The following is a 19,495-nucleotide window of genomic DNA, read 5'->3' as shown; positions in this document are numbered from 1 at the left end:
TCTTTCCACACAGTTAATTCTTCTTTACACTTGGAATTCAATCTTATTGCTCTTTATTTTTACCCTTTCCAACATAACTATTTTTAAATATGCTGCAAAATCATAATATTAAGGCATATAAATAGTTTTTTGTCTGAATTGGGATGCAAACCAGCAGCCACAACAACCGCTGCATTGGAACCACTGCATTGTGTGCTTGGTGGCTGGCTCCCTGTCATATGTGCTATTGCTAGAAATGTTCTTGAATTGCTGCAATGCAAACTAAAGCTTCGATTCTCCCGCCCCCCCCCACCCCCGATCCCCACCTCGCCTCATGCCCAACAAGAATGGGACATAAAAAACACCCCAAAAATGGGTTTTAAATAGACAATAAAATCTGACTTTAAGGATCCTTGTCTGCCAACTTCAGATGCTGTTGGCCAACTGTGTCATTATAGCATTCCTTGATTTCAAATTTGAAACCTAGAGCAGAGGAGATTAAGGGTGATTTGACTGAGATGTTTAACATTTTGAAAGGATGGCACAGATAGAAACAAAGGGGCTTAAATGTGTTAGCACCCCAAACCAGATGCAACGATGGCACTTCAGAATGTAGGTGACTGTCCTAATAGAGCCTCAACATAATAATGTGGGCAAATAATCAGGCACACCAATGCAAGTAAGTGCAGGGGGGGGAGGTAACTGGAGAAGGGCATCGGAAGGCCAGCACCCGTTGTTTTGTGGAGCCTGTGGAAGCACACCAGCACTTTCAAATGGCACAAATACCATATTCCTGTAAGTTCTGGAGCCTTTTTTGAATGGCCTTCAGTGGTCCCTTAAAGGACCATTCATGAGGTAGCATTGAGGAAAAATTCATAGAGTGTATGCGGGATAGTTTCTTGGAACAATACGTTGTGGAACCAACCAAGGAGCAGACTATTTTAGACTGGTAATGTGTAACGAGTCTGGATGGATTAATTAATGATCTCATAGTGAAGGATCCACTTGGGAAGAGTGATCATAGCACGGTAGAATTTCAAATTCAGTTTGAGGGTGAGAAAGGTAGGTCTCAAACTAGTGTCCTGAACTTAAAGGCAATTACAAAGGTATGAAGGTAGAGTTAAAGTGGACTGGGAAAATAGATTAAAGGGTAAGACTGTAGAAAAGCAGTGGCAAACATTTAAGGAGATATTTCATGACTCTCAGAAAAGATATATTCCAGTGAGAAAGAAAGACGCTAAGAGAAGGATGAACCATCTGTGGCTATCGAAGCAAGTAAAGGATGGTAGCAAATTGAAAACAAAGGCATACAATGCTGTGAAGAATAGTGGAAGGCCAGAGGATTGGGAATTATTTAGAAAACAGCAAAAGACGACGAAAAAAATGATAAAGCAGGAGAAGATAGCTTATGAGAGTAAACTAGCAAGAAAGATAAAAACAGACAGTAAGAAAAAACAGATAATAAGAGTTTCTACAGGTATATAAAAAGGAAGAGAGTAGCTAAAGTAAACATTGGACCCTTAGTGGATGAGACTGGGGAATTAATAATGGGGAACAGGGAAATGGCCGAGACTTTGAACAAATATTTTGTATCGGTCGTCACGGTAGAGGACACTTCTCCTGCAACCCACCAAAAAGCAAAGATGGAGCGGGATGTAGCTAAAAAGCCCGAGCGGTCTGCCCTCCAGGCCTCCATAACCAGTGCCTGCAAAGAGACGCTCGGTCACTCAACCAGGAAACGCCAAGACTGGTTTGATTAGAATGACCAGGAGAACCAAGAGCTAATAAATCGCAAGCGCAAGGCATTTCTGAGCCTTAAACAACAACCCAATGCAGGAGCAGCAAAGCAGCTTTACAGACTGATTAAGGCCGAGGTCCAGCAAAAAATCCATAACCTAAGGAATAGATGGTGAGTGGAAAAAGCTCAGGAGATTCAGCAGCTGGCTGACAGCCATGATGTGCGAGGATTCTTCACCGTAATCAGGTCCACCTATGGCCAAAGCACCCAAGGCCTCACCCCACTGCTGGCCAAGAACGGGGAGACAATCATCAAGGACACTGAGGCAGTCAGGACCCGCTGGAAGGAGCACTTCGAAGATCTCCTTAACTGAGACTCTGCCTTTGACGCGAGTGTTCTCGACTCCATCCCGCAGCATGCTACCCACCACCATCTCAGCAAAACCCCAGCCCTGCACGAAGTAGAAAAGGCCATCCGTCAGCTCAAGAACAACAAGGCATCGGGAGCGGATGGAATCCCCGCTGAGGCACTAAAGTATGGCGGAGAGGCACTATTGGCACACATGCATGACCTCATCTCTCTCATCTGGCAGGAGGAGAGCATGCGGGAGATCTCAGAGATGCAGTAGTCGTGACCATCGTTACAAAAGGGTACAAGTCTGACTGCAGCAACTACAGAGGAATCTCCCTGTTATCAGCCACTGGGAAGGTCATCGCTAGAATCCTCCTCAACTGTCTTCTCCCTGTGGTTGAGGAGCTCCTCCCAGAGTCGCAGTGCAGACTCAGTCCACCACAGGACACAACGGCACAACAACTGCAAGAGAAATGCAGGGAACAGCACCAACCCTTGCACATAGCCTTCTTTGACCTTACAAAGGCCTTTGACACTGTTAACCTCAAAGGGCTATGGAACGTCCCCCTTCGTTTTGGCTGCCCCCAAAAGTTCGTTGCCATCCTACGCCTGCTCCACGACGACATGCAAGCTGTGATTCTGACCAACGGATCCACCACAGACACAATCCATGTCCGGACCGGGGTCAAACAGGGCTGCGTCATCGTGCCAATCCTCTTCTCGATCTTCCTCGCTGCAATGCTCCACCTCACACTCAAAAAGTTCCTTGCTGGAATGGATCTAAACTATTGAACTAGTGGGAACCTGTTCAACCTTCGTTGCCTCCAAGACCGTCCCATCCTCTATTGTCGAGCTACAGTATGCGGACAACGCTTGCGTCTGCGCACATTCAGAGGCTGAACTCCAAGTCATCGTCAATGTCTTCACCGAGACATGCAAAAGCATGGGCCTTACACTGAATATCCGTAAGACAAAGGTCCTCCACCACCCCGATCCCGGCACACAGCACTGCCCCCCAGTCATCAAGCTCCACGGCATGGCACTGGACAATGTGGACCACTTTCCATACCCTGGGAGCCTATTATTAGCAAGGTCAGACATTGTCGATGAAGTTCAGCACTGCCTCCAGTGCACCAGCGCAGCCTTCGGCCACCTGAGGAAGAGAGTGTTTGAAGATCAGGCCTTCAAATCTGGCACCAAGCTTATGGTCTACAGGGCTGCAGTGATACCCGCCCTCCTGTATGGCTCAGAGACATGGACGATATCAGTAGACACCTCAAATCGCTGAAGAAATACCAGCAGCGATGCCTCTGCAAGATCCTGCAAATCCCTTGGGAGGACAGAAGTACCAATGTTAGTGTCCTCAATCAGGCCAACATCGAAGCACTGACCACACTCAACCAGCTCCGTTGGGCGGGCCACATTGTTCGCATACCTGACACAAGACTCCCAAAGCAAGTGCTCTACTCAGAACTCCTACACGGAAAGCGAGCCCCAGGTGGGCAAAGGAAATGTTTCAAGGACACCTTCAAAGCCTCATTGATAAAATGCAACATCCCCACCGACACTTGAGTCCCTGGCCAAAGACCACCCTAATTGGAGGAAGAGCATCCAAGGGGGTGCTGAGCACCTTGAGTCTCATCGCCGAGAGCACGCAGAAAACAAGCGCAGGCAGTGGAAGGAGCTTGCGGCAAACCAGACTCCCCACCCACCCATTCTTTCAACGATTGTCTGTCCCACCTGTGTCAGAGACTGTAATTCCCATATTGGAATGTTCAGTCACTTAAGAACTCACTTTTAGAGTGGAAGCAAGTCTTCCTCAATTTTGAGGAACTGCCTATGATGATGAGAGGACACTAAACACATCTCAAAGTAGATAATCAAGGGGCTATAGGGAGGGGGAACTTAAAACAATCACAAACACTAAAGAACAAGTACTCAGTAAAATAATTAGACTGAAGGTGGATAAGTCCCTTGGACCTGATGGCCTGCATCCTTGGGTCTTAAAAGAAGTGGCTACAGAGATAGTGGATGCATTGGTTGCAATCTACCAAAATTCCCTGGATTCTGGAATGATCCCAGCGGACGGGAAAACCACAAATGTAATGCCCCGATTTAAGAAAGGAGAGGGACACAAAGCAGGAAACTATAGACCAGTTAGCCTAAACATCTGTCGTTGGGAAAATGCTGGAGTCCATTATTAATGAAGCAGTAGCAGGACATTTGGAAAAACATGTTACAGTCAAGCAGAGTCAACATGGTTTTATGAAAGGGAAATCATGTTTGACACATTTGCTGGAGATCTTTGAAGATGTAATGAGCAGGGTGGATAAGGGGGAACCAGTGGATGTGGTGTATTTGGATTTCCAGAAGTCATTCGATAAGGTGTCAGATAAAAGGTTACTGCACACAATGAAAGTTCACGGGGTTGGGGGTAATATATTATCACTGTTAGAGGATTGGCTAACTAACAGAAAACAAAGAGTTGAGATAACTGGGTCATTTTACGGTTGGCAACTGGTAACTAGGTGGGTGCCACAGGGATCGGTGCTGGGGCCTCAACTATTTACAATCTATATTAATGACTTGGATGAAGGGACCAAGTGTCATGTAGCCAAGTTTGCTGATGATACAAAGATTGGTGGGAAAGCAAGTTGTGAGGAGGACACAAAGAATCTGCAAAGGGATATAGATAGGCTCAGTGAGTGGGCAAACATATGGCAGATGGAGTATAATATGGGAAAGTGTGAGATTATCGACTTTGGCAGGAAAAATAAAAAAGCAACTTATTTAAATGGAGAGAGATTACAAAATGCTGCAGTACAGAGGGACCTTGGGGTCCTTATGCATGAAACACAAAAAGTTAGTATGCAGGTACAGCAAATAGTCAGGAAGGCAAATGGAATGTTGGCCTTTATTGCAAGCAGGATGGAGTATAAAAGTATGGAAGTCCTGCTAAACTGTACAGGGTATTGGTGAGCACCGTGTATAGTTTTGGTCTCCTTATTTAAGGAGGGACATACTTACATCAGAGGCAGTTCAGTGAAGGTTCACTAGGTTGATTCCTGAGATAAAGGGGTTGACTTATGAAGATAGGTTGAGTAGGTTGGGCCTGTACTCACTGGAGTTTAGAGGAATGAGAGGTGATTTTATTGAAACATATAAGATAATATGGGAGCTTGACAAGGTAAATGCAGAGAGGATGTTTCCACTTGTGGAATCTAGAACGAGGGGCATAGTTTAAGAGTAAGGGATCACCGATTTAGAACTGAGTTGAGGAGGAATTTGTTCTCCGAGGGTCATAAATCTGTGGAATTCTCTGCCCCAGAGAGCTGTGGAGGCTGGGTCATTAAATGTATTTTAGGTGGAAATAGACAGATTTTTGAACGATAAGGGAGTCAAGGCTTATGGGGAACGTGTGGGGAAGTGGAGTTGAGGCCAAGATCAGATTAGCCATGATCTTATTGAATGTCGGAGCAGGCTCGAGGGCCAAATGGCCTACTCCTGCTCCTATTTCTTGTGTGTTCATGTTCTTATTAGGCTGCTCAAGACCCAGAAATACCTGTCGGAGCTTGCACAATGCTAGCTCTGACTACTCCAAAGGAATTTAACAGTCCAGTTCTGAAATGGGAACAAGAGCCGCCACCAGGGCCTCCTAAAAAGGCCCCAATCAATTTAGCAGTAGCTTGAACACCCATCTGGATCCGGCCTCTGCCCTGCTAAATTAGTTATAGTTGCACCCGTTTTAGGCCCATAAAATGGTGCAAAGATATTGAATTTAGATCCAAGACTGTTTTCATTGATTAAGGTGACGGGAAGAGGCAACATGGACATAATACTGAATGTATAAAATTTAGGACAGTGAGCAAAGAGAAAGCTTTTTAAACAATGTCGTGAGTCCGTAGAATGCCCTGCCAGAATCAGTGATTAAAGCAGAGAGCTTGAATAAGTTTGATAGGTGGTTGAAGGAAAGAGGAATTAAAGGCTATGGGAACAGAGCAGTCATATGGGATTAGGATTATTGCTCATATGAAGGATAAACACCAATATAGACTGGTTGGGTTGAATGGCCTGTTTCTTTGAGGTACTTTCTACCTAATTTATGCTTGCCCTTGTTTCAATTGTTTGACTTTGCAAATTGTTTGGATTTGATTCAGATGTCCTATATTGGAATGTCCTTTCAAAGATGCTTAGTAAAGCAATGCTAGAATGAGCCTAAAAACAATAAATCTAAATTGTGTGTGACTTGTATATTAGTAGGAATATTTTGCATAATACTGAAACAATATGGATTCCTCACACATCTGCTACTTTGAAAAAATAAATTCTCTATGATTAATTGTAAAATCCCTATTCATTTTATGAATGCTGAATTCGATTAAGTTCGCTAATTTGTTTTTTTATCTGAGTGGGACTAAATTTGTGTCACCATTGTTGGTATGTCAGTTGTGCACGTGTCATGAAAATACACATCTGGAAAATGTCTAACTTTTGTAACAGTAGTGTTGGTGCTTAAGTGAAAACCTTAGTTTTTTCTTGTACTAAGTCATTTTTTGTGATGGCCTTTCCAAATCAAATTGTACAAATGTTCACGTCAGTGGTAAACTGCTCAGTGGTTTTGTTGCATCCCCCATTCCCATTGCCCCATCATTGATGGCCGTGTCTTCTGCCATCTATATACTCAACTCTGGAATTCCCTCCCTAAACCTCTCCACCTCTCTCTCCTCCTTTAAGATGCTCCATAAAACCTAGCTCTTTGACCAAGCTTTTGTCACCCTTCCTAACATCTTCTCTGACACGGTGTCAATTTTTGTCTGATCTGTGTTTATTGCAGAAACCTTGCTCGATGGCAGCACATGGAAGAAATTCATGGTTCCTGTATGATTTTTCAACCATTTAAACTACTGGTGGGAAAATTATATGCTATGTGCACCCAAAATTTTCAATCTGCACAGCCGGTGGGAAGGTTCAGCACTAGGGGCTCAATTTTCCCCAGTATTTGTACCGTTGTTTTTGGAGCAGGCTGCTTTTTCTGGCCTAATTAAGAATCCCTAGTTTCCCCAATCAATTTGCATCAGCATAACACATTTAGTTACATTTTTTTAGATAAGTTTTTTTTTCCTCAAAAGGGGGCATAACCAGCCACCTACTCCAATTCTGGCCATTTAGGGAACTTTGCCCAGCTGATAGTTACTCCATTTCTACTTAGGCCAGCGTATGTGGCCTCTCGAGAAAACCCTTGCAGAGAGTTAAAGAAATCGGCGTCGGTAAGTAAATCGGAGGCCATTCGGCAGGGGCTAGGGGTGGGAAGTGGAGCGGACCTGGACCGGCATTTAGTCGGGACCGGAGAGGCTCGGCGGGGGAAGGAGCATATTGACCAGCACTCACTCGGGGGCCACAGCAGACCAGGAAGGTACTCACCACAGCGGACCAGGAAGACACCTCACTCGGGGACCGGAGAGGGTCGCAGACAGCCGATCTGAAGGGGGAGGGGGGAGAGAGGAGAGGACAAAAGACCTTTGGGTGTGGTCCATCCATACAGAACTTGGGGAGCGAGAGAGAGAAAGAACTTACAACCTGTGCTGCCTGCTTTCCTGCCGTTTTGAGCTTCTTTGAAAATTTAACTTTAAGTATGAGGGCAATACTGACATTGCCACACCTTGTGCGAGCGTTCTGTGTCGTGGTGCTATGTAGGAGACAGTTGATTAGAGCTCATCGCATCAGGAACATCAGAGCCCGTAGGGTGCTGGGCAGGAGGTCATACCCACCTCGGGTATATCAAGAGCAGACATTGACGACGAGATCCAACACCGCCTCCAGTGTGCCAGTGCAGCCTTCGGCCGACTGAGGAAAAGAGTGTTCGAAGACCAGGCCCTCAAAACTGTCACCAAGCTCATGGTCTACAGGGCTGTAGTAATACCTGCCCTCCTATATGGCTTAGAAACATGGACCGTGTACAGCAGACATCTCAAGTAGCTGGAGAAATACCACCAACGATGTCTCTGCAAGATCCTACAAATCCCCTGGGAGGACAGACGTACCAATGTTAGCGTCCTCGTCCAGGCCAACATCCCCAGGATTGAAGCACTGACCACACTTGATCAGCTCCGCTGGGCAGGCCACATAGTTCGCATGCCAGATATGAGACTTCCAAAGCAAGAGCTCGACTCGGAACTCCTTCACGGCAAACGAGCCAAAGGTGGGCAGCGAAAACGTTACAAGGACACCCTCAAAGCCTCCCGGATAAAGTGCAACATCCCTACTAACACCTGGGAGTCCCTGGCCAAAGACCGCCATAAATGGAGGAAGTGCATCCAGGAGGGCGCTGTGCTCCTCGAGCCTCATCGCTGAGAGCATGCAGAAATCAAGCGCAGGCAGCGGAAAGAGCGTGCGGCAAACCAGTCCCACCCACCCTTTCCAGTTCGTTAGATATATTCAAAAGGGAGTTGGATGTGGCCCTTATGGCTAAAGGGATCAAGGAGTATGGAGAGAAAGCGGGAAAGGGGTACTGAAGTTGCAAAAATAATCAGTCATGATCATATTGAATGGTGGTGCAGGCTCGAAAGGCTGAATGGCCTACTCCTGCACCTATTTTCTATGTTTCTCTCAACGCTATCTGTCCCACCTGTGACAGAGACACAGAGACTATGGTTCTCGTATTGGACTGTACAGCCACCTAAGAACTCATGTTAAGAGTGAAAGCAAGTCTTCCTCGATTCCGAGGGACTGCCTATGATGATGATATCAAGACAGGCATTTGTACCTGCACTGTGTCAAAAGGCTGCGTTTCTGCAGAGAAGTTGTCCGTGAGATCTGTGAGTTGCTGAGACCAGACCTGCAGCTGAGAAGCATCAGGAGGACTGCTTTGTAAGTTGAAGTGAAGGTTACAGTGCCACTTTCATTCTATGCCTCCAGATTGTTTCAAGCTGCAACTGGAGATGTGTGCGCCATCTCTCAACATGCAATACATGCCTGCGTTTACCAGGTCATGGCTGCACTCTATGCGCGGAGGAATGACTTCATTAAGTTCCCAATGACCGGCCAAGCAATCCATGACAGGACTGTGGGCTTCTCCAGGATTGCTGGCTTCCCAAAGGTACAGGGCTGCATTGATTGTACCCACATCACCTTGCGAGCACCTTTGGAGGATTCCGAGATGTTCAGGAATAGAAAAGGCTTCCACTCCATTAATGTGCAGCTCGTGTGTGATGACATGCATCGCATCATGTCAGTTGATGCAAGGTACCCTGGCAGCACCCATGATGCGTTCATCTTATGCGACAGCGTTATATCTGCCACGTTTGAGCAGCAGCCAGAAGGGCAGAGCTGGCCACTGGGAGACAAAGGGCACGGCCTCGGCATCTGGCTCATGACGCCCCTACGCGTAACCCGGATGGAACCTGACCGTGAATACAACACGTTGCACATTGAGAAGCATAGCTTCATAGAGAGGACCATTGGCCTCTTGAAACAGCGTTTCCGAAGCCTGGACCATTCCAGAGGCTACTTGCAATACTCCCCTGAGATTGTCGGTCAGTTCACTGTTGTGTGCTGCATGCTGCACAACTTAGCCATCATGAGGCAGCAGCAGCTAGTAGTGGAAGACCACCTGCGGCGAGAGTGGCTGATGATCATGATGTGGAAGATGCAGATGACGAGCAGGAGGAGGAGGGGGAGGAAGAGGAGGAGGAGGATGATGTTGATGATGAGGAAACCATGCAAGTGCCTGAGGCTGGAGCACGACGGCGGAGGAGGGCGGGCCATCGTGCTCCTTTAACAATTGCTCGAGCCTTGCGCCAGCAGCTCATTCGTGAACCCTTTACTGATGCCTGAGGGCTCAGCGACAACTATTACACATGGACATGTTTATTTTTTGGAGCTGTTCCGTAATGTTATATTGTGTTAGTGGAACACAATTCAGTTTTAATGTAAAATATATTTTATTTAAAAGCTTACAATGTAAACTTAACTTTAATAAAATTATTCTTGTATCAAACTTTACTCTTTAAGATCACTTAAAAACTTCAAGATCACTTCTAAACTTGTAAATTTACATAACTTACAAAAAACTTTTAATTTGAGAACAGTTACAACAGTAACAACATCACAATAACAACAGCAGCAAAGAAAGGCTGCACCCATTTCTCATCCCCCTTAGTGTAAGACCAACCGCCTGCTGCGCTTGGTCTTGGTGACTCCACTACCCTTGCCCGCAGGCGGTGGCGCAGTCATTTTGGGCTTGGTACGACATTTATTCTTTCTAACATCTCGGGTAATGCGCACTTCTTGATGCGGGGGGAGGATGGTCAGGTGGTAAAGTGGAAGGCCCAGCTTGGGGCTCTTTAGAGGCTGGTGTGGGGATTTGAGTGGGAGTGGCAGTTGATTCTATCAATGGGCGCGGGGTCTGGGCGTGTTCCCTTATTGCAGCAGCTAACTCACACATGCCGTCCCTCATGCACCCTGACATTGTCTCAGTGGACGGAAACATTCCCTGCCTGATAGCCCGTACTACCCCTGACAATCCCTCACTCATTGCCAGTGCTGTGCTTTGCACTACCTCTGACACTCCCTTCCTCTTGGCCATTGACCTGGTTTGCAATACCTCTGACACTCCCTCCCTCTTGGCCATTGACCTTGTTTGCACTACCTCTGACACTCCCTCCCTCTTGGCCATTGACCTGGTTTGCACTACCTCTGACACTCCCTCCCTCTTGGCCATTGACCTGGTTTGCACTACCTCTGACATTCCCTCCCTCATGGACACTATTCCCTCACTGATGGTCCCGGCGAGTGTTGTTACTTCTCCCGACAGTCCCGCTACCTCATCACTCACCCCACTGATGGTGTCCAGGAGTGATTGGGTAAGGTCAATGCTCTCCGCACATAATGACATCATCTGAACCACATCTGTTACATCCTGCACCTCAGGAGAGCATGGTCGAGTTCTCCTTCCCCTCACCCTGGGTCTGCCTCGCTGCATCCCACTGGGACCCATAGCCTAGGAGGATGGAGCCCTGGGTCTGCCTCGCTGCACCCCACTGGGACCCGCAGCCTCAGACAGTGGGGCCCTGGGTGTGACTTGCTGCACCCCACGACTGGGACCAGCAACCTCGGAAGGTGGGAAAACATGGAATGTCCCACCAGCACTCAAACCACTAGTCACAGAAGGGGCTGTGAGCGGCACCTCCTCAAAAGTCAGTAAAATAGTGTGGTCTTCATCGATCTCCATCCCCTCCCACTCGCCCTCACCCCCATATTGGACTGGAAGGTTGGATTGGAAGATTTTCTCCTCTCCAGGCTCGTCCACGTCTGAATCTTCTTCTGCATCTTCAGGATTGGCCTCAGGTTCTGCAAAATATAACAGAACAGTCAAATGGTTAGCAGCAGAGGAGGGGGCAGGGTGGGTGGCATGAGTAGACTCACACATCGCAGGCCAGGCAGCAGGTTGATTTGGAGGGCCACGATGAATTTGCAGGACTTATCCTTTTCCTCGAGTGTGGGCCCAGCTTGTGCAGTACTGATTGTTTTTCTCCTGGCAGGACCCATCAAAGCAGCGACCCTCTCTTCCAAGGGTGTCAGTGCATGCAGATTTGGTAGGCCTCCTCCCGTTAGAGTTCTTTCCCTTTTGTCGTGTGCCAATTTCCTCTGCAAAGATGAAAATGCAACTTTTTAGAGAGGGTGTCTTTCTGCTGGGTGGGACATATACAGCTGGCCACATTTACAATTGTATTGAATAAATGAAAATATTACTTACACTAACTACTTGACCAAGGTCCTGCCATTTCTTTTTACACTGGCTTCCAGATTTCTTGGTGTTCACCACTGCGCAGTAATCTTCTGCAACTTGGTTCCAGCGTTTCTTCATTTCTTTTGGTGGTACTTTTATGTGAACTCTGCTGGTATCCAGCTCCTGCCATCTGTTCTCAATCACAGTAACTAGTGCCTCCACTTCTTCCTGCAAGAAATTCTTTGTCCTTGGTCCGCGTTGCATCTTGTATTGCTGCAGCTGCTCTCAGATACACACAGCACTGCTTCTGCATGCAGTTTTGATTTTTCAAAACACAGCACTCCTTCTGGCAAACACACACAAATTGCTCTTTAAAAATGGCTGATTGCCAACTCGGAGCTCTACTGCGCATGCGCAGTCATTTCAGCGACGTCAAGAACATCAGTTTTTTTCCCCGCGCATGCACAGAAGGCCCAGCTCCTTTTTCCAGCGCAGACAGCAGGCTCCAGCCCCCGAGGCGACTGGCCACGCTGCCCGGCTCCAGATTACAGCACAAACATTGAGGAAACTTCGGACAAGTTTTTCTTGCGCATTTCTTGACCTAAATAAATGGCGCAACTCTGGCAATATGCCAGAAAACGGGCTTGGGAAAATTGAGCACTCGGAGTGCAAACCTGGAAAATTACTTTTTTTAGTTCAAAGTGATTTAAGGGGGTTCTATATACGCACTATTAATAGGGATTAAAATGTGTGCCTATTGATTTTGGAAATAGGTCTATTATACTACAGCAGAACACCAATTTACTGAACCAGCCAGCTTCATTACCTTTGCTTTCCTTTACTAATTTGATTGTCTGTAAAAGTTGGAAACTACTTCTTTAACCAGATCTGGTCCATCTTGTTTTGGTCTGTTCTCAGATGGCGTTTCAGTGATATGAGAAATCCTAGTGAATTTAAAAGCAGCATTTGTCAAAATGAAAGGGAACTACAGTCTACTGCTGTTAATTAGAAGTCATGATTTGTTTGAAAATAATTGAATTATCTAAGATTTATGAGGTGTGAAATTTTAGTAAAATAACACTGCAGTCTTTTTCTTGAACTGTTTTAATTTGAATAAACAGATCATTTGAATTTAGAGGAGTAGACTATTAAACCATTATAATCTTTGAAGGTACCCAGCAGCAGAAGAGAAGTCCCAGCAGATAAGCTGCAAAGGTTTCTTCAGACTTGCAGTAGATTGCTAGAAATTCATTTTGCAGACTGAGTTTGTCTTATCAATAATCCATTGATTTTGTATTTGTAAACTCAGTGATTTATTGTAATTAGAAATTCAGTATAAATTAGCTTTGATATTTTTGAATGTTAAGTTTTAGAGCATTTAATTAATTACAGTAATGTGCATTCTATGTTTCTATTATACAATATTATACATTAAAGTGAAATTTAAATATGAAGCACCTATAATGTTTTAAATCTGTCTCCCCATTATTATTTTTATTATTATTTTGCAGAATACTACTCTAGCCACAAGATCCTTGCAATGTTTATAATCTTCTCTGCTGGTACAGTTATCGCTGGATTAATGATTGTAATGGTAATCAGGCAGATAATGATGCACTGGAATTCAAATGAACCAAGTCGTCCTGGAAACAATTGCAAAGTATCTCCTCCACAAAAGGTAGAATTAATTGGTTATAGATTTACAAGTGGCCAGAAAGTTTAAAACTATTTCGATTATTTCTGGTAATTCATCATGAGGGAAATATACTGGGAAAAACTACTGAAGGTACAAATTTCTTTTCTTTTTCAAGGGACAAACTCCATTATCCATAGTCAGTTCAAAAACTATAGCATACAGGCGTGACAAACCTGAGGAGCTCCATGTATACATCAACAAAATGCAAGTTATTCGGAAGCTTGATTTGTAACAGAAACATTACAAAAATAAGACAGGATCCCAAACTACTTAATGGGATCCACACAAAATGACCAAATCACAAGATAGATATGGATGAGGAGGGTAACATTCAATCTATCCAAGCTCACTCATCCAGAAAAGCACATTACCCAACTATTTCTTAAATGATTTGAAGATTTTTGCCCCCATTACCCCACCAGGAAATCCACTCCTTGGGGGTGAAATTGGTCTTGTGTGGTGACACAAAGTCGGCAGCAGAATTGGAAAAGAAAATTGGGCGGGGTGTAAAACGGGGCTGCTGATTCACGGGGCTGCCTGTTTTGCGTTCTCGCTCATGGTCACTTTCACCCCCATGTGTTGATTACTCTGTGGGAAGCAAACCCTCTGACATCATCCGAAGTTTCTCTTTCACTATTTCGAACCAGTATCCACTTGTCCTATTGTCAGGCCTTAACTTAGAGTCGTGTTCTTCATTTACCTTTTCTATACCATTTCTTATTATGTACATTTGTGGGGTCCCCTCTCCTATCAAGGCTGAAGAGCTCAACTTTCTCCAGTCTTTCTTCATAATTCAGTCCTGTGACACCAGGGATATTATTGAGAAAACTGTTGCCTTGGAGAAACCTGTTTACCAAAGGATGGCATTTGTGTAATCCCCAAAAGCATGTGAAAAATGTTATCTATTAAGCAGCTGAATACAAGGTTTAACATTTTACTACAACCAAGAAATAGATTGTAGTCCTCAAGATACCACATACTGTGTCCTGCATTGAGATTCTTCTGTCATGGCAATAATTCAAATGGTTTATATGCATTTCAGACTCAAGCTAATTGAAATTAAATGTGAATTAATCAAAGTGACTTCAGAAGTAATGAAATCCGTAGAGCTATCCTATAGTTCTGCAAATGTTTAGTATTTTATCAAAACATTTTGTTTGTTATATGCTGTGCTTATGAGAACCACCAATCTTGGAACTGAAGAGATAACTATAGATGTGAGATAAACCAGCGATTGATAACTCTCTGTGCAATATAATATTAGAAAGCAAACCACTGGAAATAATTGCACTGTTGTTATGATTTTAGTTATCACTACTGGGGATCTATGTTTAACAGAGTACAAAATCATCAACAATACCGCGTAGCTACTAAATAAGATCTGTGAAACTATTTTGTTCCAGGAAAGAGAATACTGTGATAATTCAATGACTGCTTAACTCTTTCACCTCCATTTGCTGTTGATGTTATAACAAATGTCTGAAGAATAAGATCCATATTTACCTTTGGATTGCTATTTTTATGTTTATTTATTTTGAAGTTGATAAAATTATATCAGTAAATGGATATCAGTGTGTACTGAATATCTAAAACAGTAATACTATGACACATTGGGGGTCAATTTCCACAGAGGGTCTCCCTCTTGTCCAGCGTAACTGTGTTGGAACAGCCATGCAAACCTCCAGAACAATGGTGCAACTGCTGTTCATAATGTCTTCCACCAATATTACAGGAAACAAGTGGAAGAACCTTCATGGAGATTTACCCCCTATATTTTTAAATGTGTTTTATATATTTTACATTTTTAGGAAAAATCTGTGTTGCAGTAAAATGGCCTGTGTATTTTCACAACACATTTATGTATAGTGATATCCTTACAAAATACCCAAATCGGCTGGTGAAAGAGTTAATAAATTCACCCTTCAAAGATGATTGTTCTTTAACCTTATAGACTGGGAATTATAGTGCACAATATTCTCATATGAAATTAACTCATTTGTAAAAAAAAGGACCCTCTCTCTGCTACTTTGACGTAGACATTAATCTATTTGTATGATAATGTATTAAAGTTGAATTTCCAGGCTTATGATTTTGTTAGCGGGAGTCCTTTAAGAGTGTAGTCAAGAATCTCTCCCGTATATTAGAACTGTACAACATGCAAAGATTTCTAGGGTCTGCAGTTTCAACGCCATCTAGCATAATGTGACCCATTTTAATAAAATCACTTCCTGCTCCCGCTCTGATACTCCCTATCCTTGTTCTACTTTTATATGCAACCAGTCCCACATTAAAAAAAAACAATAATTCTCTATGGCCATCAGTTTGTTATAGATAAGGGCGGGTTTTAACTTTCGGTAGTGGCAGACAGTAGGTGGTTGCTGACCAACCCCCCCACCCAGCCCGATTTCCCTTTCTATTGAAGTACTATAGGTTTGTTCTTAAAGAAATCTTCAGATTCTGTTTTGAGAGAATGAAGGCTTAGAAAGTTGCATCTCCCACCACAGAGACACTCCAGATCAGTCCTGAGCTTCAGAATGCATTTATTTTATAGCAGATAATAACTTGAGTTGGCAGTATTTAGCTCTCCATATGTACAAGTGTATATATGTCTACACATGTACATGTTTATCTGTGTATTCTTTTTCTGTAGAACTGAGTCATTATATGATGCAGTGGAGGCAGTCTAAATATAAAATAAGTATAACATCAACCTCCAGCTTTATAATTTATAAAAATTAAATGATCCAGTCAAGAGAGAGGATCTTTTTCTGAGTCAAAAGCAAGGGGATGTTTTGAAGAATCAATGGATTAAATATTTATACAACAACAACGACCACTTTTATTTATATAGCGCCTTTAATGTAGTAAAACGTCCCAAGGTGCTTCACAGCAGTGTTCTAAGACAAAACAAATACATTTGACACTGAGCCACATAAGAAGAAATTATGGCAGATGATCAACAGCTTGGTCAAAGAGGCACATTTTAAGGAGCATCTTAATGCAGAAAAGGTGCCTTTCTTAGTGGATTGTTCTAGTTGACTGTTCATTTCTAGCAATATTGAGCATGTTGTGATGCATTACTGATATTTCATAGCTCTTTATATGTAAACCTAGAAATTACCGTTGCCCATATCAGCAAATGAACATTTAACACACTCGAATTACATTCCTCCCTGCACCATTTTAGCAGAGGCATTAACTTATTTAAAATAAGCAAGTTAGTACCTGAATTAAAATAGTGTTCAGAGGACTGTCAAATGATGCATTAAGTGCTTGTCCACAAATACTGAAAATAACAGTTTCTGGGCTTTAGTGTGTTCTTGTATTTGTAGTATTATCTTGCAATTAGTTGAGAGAGATAGTATGATTTTATAAAATGAAGTAAGATTCTGAAGCTGTTGATTCGAGTGGCATTATAACCCTCAGCATTAATAACAAGAATGCTCTTCCCCAAACAAAAAAGTGGAAAGCATTAAAGTCATCAAAGTGATTTTGTTCTATCTCTTCAGTTTGCAAGTTGCTTTATTAAGACTATATCGCCTGTGGAAAAAAACAAAATCCTAAGTTTCTGAGTTTCTTATCTATGTCAAATCTTTCACAATTCTAAAAAGTGCATTGATACTACTGATGTAACTGTATAAGGTACAAAACAAGTAACTGAAAAATATCTAGGGCAAATGTTAATAGAAAAATATAGATAAAGCTTGTTTTGGAATAATATTTAATGTTCTGTTATTTGATGATAATTCTGATGTGAGTTTTTTTTTGGTTAACACTGTGCACTTTAGAAAACAAGGTAATCAGTAATTGATGATAGAACTGGTACAATTTCTCACATGAATTACAAAAATGGGCAAATAGCTATAGAATGTCTATCCTATTTCTAAAATACTCTAAACTTGCACTAACGATTAATGGAAGTTTTGATATTTATTATGAATTCTGATTTATGGTAAGATAAATAATCATTTAATGTCTAATCTTTAATAATAATTTATTTTGATTTCTTTGTATCAGAGTCTATTTTCTAGGTTTAGTTGGTGCCTGTATAATGCTATATGTTTCTACTGTTCAATGAAACCATGTTAATAGTTAATATATCTTAAGATGTTGTTTAAGCAAAATCTTACTAAAATGGTTTATTCTTGCAGTTTGGTATATTGTAGACACATATATTTTTGCATAATTGCTGCTAATTAGTCATTTATGCAGTTAATAAGAGAAATGCTGCAAATAGCTGTTTAGCTCATCAGAGAACTACAGGAAATTGATTAAAGAAGTTGCACATGCAGAATAGGTGAAGTTTGATCTCTTAAAGGCTCGCATTGTTTAATGACAAAAAAAATACTCAGATATAAGTTGAGAATATATCAAAAAATTGTCTTGTATGAATTGTTGCTTAAAAACAGGTGAGGCAGTCTGATTTTCATGCCAAAGTTCCAAAGGAAACATCCTTTCCACCTTCTTTCCTCGTCTTTCGGATAAGACAGTAACCCAATGCCCTGTCTGCTCTCTCAGGTGGAGATCCCATGGCACCACTTCGAAGAAGAGTAAGGGAGTTATCCCTGGTGTCCTGGCCAATATTTATCCCTCAATCAACATCACTAAAGCAGATTATCCGGTCATTATCACTTTGCTATTTGTGGGAGCTTGCTGTGCACAAATTGGCTGCTGCGTTTCCTACATTATAACACTGAATACACTTCAAAAGTACTTAATTAGCTGTAAAGCGCTTTCTTCTTATCCAGTTATTTTAGATATTCACACTACATCAATACCAATTTATCCATTCAAAAAAATGTGTTTTAATAAAATGAATATATTGACTGATAATTAAGCCTTAACAATATTCATTTTTATTCATGCAATATTGGCAGTACTTTCACAGAAGTGAGCTGTGTTCATGTTAAGACGGCGGTGATACCGGGGCTGGGAAAATTAGAACCCAAAACCATTTCTTTCATTAAGTATTACTGGCTAGTTACTCAACTGGGATATCCCTACAAATTGTAGACTTTGAATAAACCAGTCTGGTTGCTTAAACAACATACCTAGCACTGAATGTTGTACGTTTTTGTAGCATTGCTGTTTTTATATTTGTTTGAGTAGCATTGTTGTAATATGTTATAGTACTAAATAGTTTTTAACTATTTGTAGAATAAAAAAATACATTAAGTTTACACGACTTTGATTTTCTTTCCAAATGCGTTCTTGTAAATTTCTCCAGCAAAATTATGGATTACATGAATGGATGTCAAGCTTCTAAAAGTTCTGTTACATAAACCTTTACTTGTGATATTACTAATAAATTGAATGGAGAAACAGGAGAGTAAGATTTGATTAGTTTGCTCATGTGGAGAAAAACACAGGTGCTGACTTGATGGGCTGGTCAGTTTCTGTGCAATAAAAATTCTATTGTGCTACAGAGCTCTGAATGTGGTGAACTATTTAATATTCAACTCTAACTAAAACTATTGATAAAATAAACATTAAAAGGTACTTTCAATGGATTTAAATTCAGTTACATTGCTGGTATACAGAAAAAACAAAGGGCTGAATTTTCCATAGTGATCGGTGGTGGGTCAGGTGGAAAAGTTGTTTTTCTTTATAGCGGGTCGGGAACCTGCTGTCATCTCACTCCCTCACGCCTTTTCCACAGGCACATCTATCACTGTGGAGCTGTCCCGACCTGCAGCAGCGGGAGACCCAATTGAGACCATTATGAGGTACTTTACAGGCACTTAAGAGCCTTTTTTCCCCCACTTTTTAAATTTCCCTGTTTGGCCAAAAGATTTACACAGCTCGGGAACCACGTCTGTCAACCTGAGGTGTGAGTTCCGTGGCCATTGCTCCAGCTGATTACTTGTCAGCATGGAAACAAACCAAAATAAAATCATGTTGATTACATTAGCTGACAAATTGATGGAGATTCTGTTCTACTTGAAGAGCTGCTGGTAAATGTTAATTTTTCACTGCCCATTCTTGGCTGTTGCCTTCCAACTGA

At 42.6% G+C, this 19,495-nt stretch overlaps 1 protein-coding gene across 1 annotated transcript in view; it reads left to right on the top strand.

The window, feature by feature from the left end:
* Positions 1-18,671, top strand: part of itgb8 (integrin, beta 8) — a 129,484-nt gene extending 110,813 nt beyond the window's left edge. Inside the window, exons 14-16 of the mRNA XM_070880990.1 lie at positions 13,307-13,473; positions 13,607-13,698; positions 14,204-18,671. Of these exons, the coding sequence (XP_070737091.1) occupies positions 13,307-13,473; positions 13,607-13,698; positions 14,204-14,366 (422 nt within the window). The 3' untranslated portion in view covers positions 14,367-18,671. The remainder of the gene's footprint in view (positions 1-13,306; positions 13,474-13,606; positions 13,699-14,203) is intronic.
* Positions 18,672-19,495: the final 824 nt, after the last annotated feature.

This window comes from Pristiophorus japonicus, chromosome 5, assembly GCF_044704955.1.
Source record: "Pristiophorus japonicus isolate sPriJap1 chromosome 5, sPriJap1.hap1, whole genome shotgun sequence".
Taxonomy (NCBI): Eukaryota; Metazoa; Chordata; class Chondrichthyes; family Pristiophoridae; genus Pristiophorus; species Pristiophorus japonicus.
Note: the sequence above shows the minus strand (reverse complement) of the source record. Positions and strands in the feature narration are given on the sequence as shown.